This window comes from Protobothrops mucrosquamatus, unplaced genomic scaffold (assembly GCF_001527695.2).
Source record: "Protobothrops mucrosquamatus isolate PMUCROS unplaced genomic scaffold, P.Mucros_1.0 scaffold2660, whole genome shotgun sequence".
Classification (NCBI taxonomy): domain Eukaryota; kingdom Metazoa; phylum Chordata; class Lepidosauria; order Squamata; family Viperidae; genus Protobothrops; species Protobothrops mucrosquamatus.
Window position 1 is genome coordinate 137,375 of NW_015388709.1, and position 3,697 is coordinate 141,071.

The following is a 3,697-nucleotide window of genomic DNA, read 5'->3' on the forward strand; positions in this document are numbered from 1 at the left end:
GCCTCCAGAAGCGGTGAATGCTCCAACACTGGAAGTTTTTAAGAAGAGACTGGACAGCCATTTGTCCGAAATGGTATAGGGTTTCCTGCCTGAGCAGGGGGTTGGACTAGATGACCTTCAAGGTCCCTTCCAACTTTACTACTATTATTATTATTATTATTATTATTATTATTATTATTATTATTATTATTATTATTATATATTATGTTATGTTATATGTTATGTTATGTTATGTTATGTTACGTTACGTTACGTTACGTTACATTACAATACAATATGATCCACTTTAATGGTTCATTAAAGTGAGAGAGAAAAATGGTGGCCACTAAATGCTTTTAAAAAATAGAACAAATAACCAACGCCCAATTAATTCCAGACTTCCTATTTATTTTTCAAATATATAACTGTCTCCCCCTACATCTTCTTTTATTTCCATATGCACAAGACTAAAAATGTATGATTTATTTCCACATACACAAAATTTAAAATCTATTTACAAAACAGAATTCCTGACTTAATGCAGAGGCCAGGGCCCCATGGTGGAGCCCAAGAAACTTAAAAAAAAAACCTTGGTCAGACATGTGCGAGCAAAACAAGAGCACTGCCAAAACTCACACTATGTTTTGTTCTTGTGCAAGACTGCATTAGATGGTACTGAGATCCCCCTTCCCCCAATATCTACAGATACAAGTTTAATTATTAAAAGTGATTTCTTTACTTTTGTTCCACCTTAGCCCTAATCAACTAATTAGCTTTATTCATGGGGGAGTCGCACAAGATCAGCTATTGGGTAGTGTGGTTATAATACCACAATGTTTTCGAAGCTCTGCTTAATACAAACCCAGTTGCAGATATCAGTAGAGGCAGTCCTCGACTTACAACAGTTCATTTAGTCACCATTTGAAGTTACAACAGTACTGAAAAAAGTGACTTACAGCCGTTTTCCATACTTACAACCGTTGCAGCATCCCCACGGTCACATGATCAAAATTCAGACGTTTGGCAACTGACTTATATTTATGACGGTTACAGTATCCTGGGATCATATCATCACCTTTTGTGACCTTCTGACAAGCAAAGTCAATGGGGAAGGCAGATTCATTTAAGAACCTTGTTACTAACTTAACAATTGCAGTAATTCACTTAACAACTGTGGCAAAAAAGGTCGTAAAATGGGGTAAAATTCACTTAACAACTTTCTTGCTTAGCAACAGAAATTTTGGGCTCAATTGTGGCCATATGTCGAGAACTACCTGTAAAACAATTTCATTGATCCTTCACATTTATTTACACCTCCTAATTATTGGGGTGTAAGTACTGGTTGGAACAATATAGAAATTCAGCTGGGAGCTTCACTGTGAGCAATGTCACATGTGGCAAAACCAGATATGACACAAATATAGGGTTATAACAATTTGTTCCTGGTGAAAATTCTCTCCTCCCCACATGCAGTTGACCAAAATGGAGGGGATATGTTTGTGATAAAGGACCATCGGTGGGAGAAGTTGGCCTTATTCCCATCTTCACCACAAAAGTCATTCCCATAAAAATTACAGAATGTGAGTATCTATGGAGATTCTCAAGTCTTTTAGATCAGAGTTCCCCAACCTTTCCGGCTTGGTGGCCCGGAACGAAAGGGAGCAGCAGGGAAATGTGTGCAGGCGGGGCTCCGCGCTACCATACATGCGCAAATGGGCTGCACGTGACCATGGCATGTGCACTGGCCATACGCAAACAGCCGCTAGTGCCCACGTGACATTGGCAGCGGTGCTGGCATCCCTGTGCATGTGCAAATGGGGACACTAGTGCCCGCGCGATGGTGCTACAAGTGGGGTGGGGCTCGCCAGCTGTTCCTGGGGCCCGGTGGCCAACAGGTTGCATCCTGCTATCTGGCCGCAGACCATAGGTTGGGGACCTGTTCTAGTTCGTGGCTGTTAAAAGATGCTTTCCAAAAAGCAACTAGACATTGTTTTTTCCTTGAAGACATTTTGCTTCTCAAGGAAGCAAACAAAGGAAGGAAGTTGTTGTTTCAAGGAAACAACAAAGAAAATCCAGTTGCCTTTTGAAAAGCATCTTTGGGACCAGAATTTGAGAAGCAGTTTGAGTGGATATGTGTGAATGGGAGAAGCCTCTAGTTGGTGGTGGTGGTGTGTGTGTGTGTGTATTTGTGTGTGTGTGTGTAGAATCTATTACTGGCTGTTCCAGCCACCCAAACCACCAAACATTTCTGATCTATTGCTATGCAGTCCATTAGTTTTTGGGCATACCTTCACGAAGGTTAAGTCACTAGTGAATGGAATTCAATATAGCACATCTATTTGTTTTAACTGTTTAACTGTTTAACTTGTTATGTAAAGCTTTTTTAGATAAAAATGCAAGAAATAAAAAAAGAATATAAAATAGCAATGTAAATATTGTTATTACTACCATACCATTAAACTAAAAATGCATTAAAATGTTTTTTTTTTAATAGAATTGGATAAATGTAATCTTGCTGGAACACTGCTGAGAAGACCTAGATGCACAGTCAGAAAATATTATAAATCCTAACAGAAAGCCAGCAAGTAGCATCCTAATGATAAACATAAACATATAGGCAGATTATTAAATATTTAAAAGATTAGAAACAACACTTTGAGCTAGGCTGGAAACTCAAGTGCAACAACTTCTATGAGGGTATAATGATTTATCCTTCTGTCCTCACAATAATAATTTTAAGTGGCCTCATTCTTCATCAATTGAAGTGTTCTAGTTATGGTTGTAGTTATATAATTCCATTGTAATAATCTAGCAAATGAAAAGGCATGACATTAATTTTTCTTAGTAAAGTTGGAACTAATGTACCAAATCAAAGTGGAATAAAAGGAACTTCTGCTAGAGCCACCATTGTGTTTCTATAGAAAACATCAAATCCAAAAAACATCCAAGCCATAAATGAGACCTTTTAGTGTCAGTGCAATCTCTTTCAATAGGGAATGTAACCAACTATCCAGAGCAACAGACTTCTCTTTATAAATGGCCTGGCGACTGGAACACACACAGATCACTTGAATTACCTCCTTCGTGATCTTCTGAAAACTAGGCACATTCTCTTTTTCAGATGCTTCGGATTCAGCTTGAAAACTACAAAATATAATGATCTTATGTCATTTTTGCAGAAACAATACTCCCATATACTATTTTGAGTATCTATGAGGCAGAGTATATTACCATCTGGGTTCAAAAAACAATTATCAGAATGTTAATGCTTATAGATGCTATATACCCATCACTCATGCCTGTTTGTGAGACAACAGACAAATGGCCCACTGGAAGGAAAAATATACAAGGAACTGATAATCTATCTGCTTGCATAAATCCTTTTTAATAAAGAAACTGCGATAAATATGAAAGATGTGGAATATTAACAGGTTCTATAGAATAACTATTACTACCTCTGAAGTTAAGAGTATTCTCAAGGGGACTAAGTCTTCTAATCATGCTAAAATCATTTCCTTGCTTGGCATTAAATACAGTGGAGTTGAAGGGACACTTAATTTGCTAGAGAATCCCAATTCTAAAGAAGACAGTGAATTGATAGCACTCAATAAACCTTTAGATTAGAATGAGAGAAATAAGTATTATTATATTTGGAGGAGATATAATTGAGGCAGAAGACATCTACTCTGTATTATTTATATCTTTGAATGAGGCTTAC

At 37.4% G+C, this 3,697-nt stretch overlaps 1 protein-coding gene across 1 annotated transcript in view; it reads right to left on the bottom strand.

Annotated features, from left to right (window-relative positions):
• LOC107296139 (spermatogenesis-associated protein 7) overlaps positions 1-3,123 on the bottom strand; it is a gene marked incomplete at its 5' end in the record, with an annotated part of 9,521 nt that extends 6,398 nt beyond the window's left edge. Inside the window, one exon of the mRNA XM_015825484.1 lies at positions 3,057-3,123. Within this exon, the coding sequence (XP_015680970.1) occupies positions 3,057-3,123 (67 nt within the window). The remainder of the gene's footprint in view (positions 1-3,056) is intronic.
• Between the last annotated feature and the right edge of the window lie 574 nt (positions 3,124-3,697).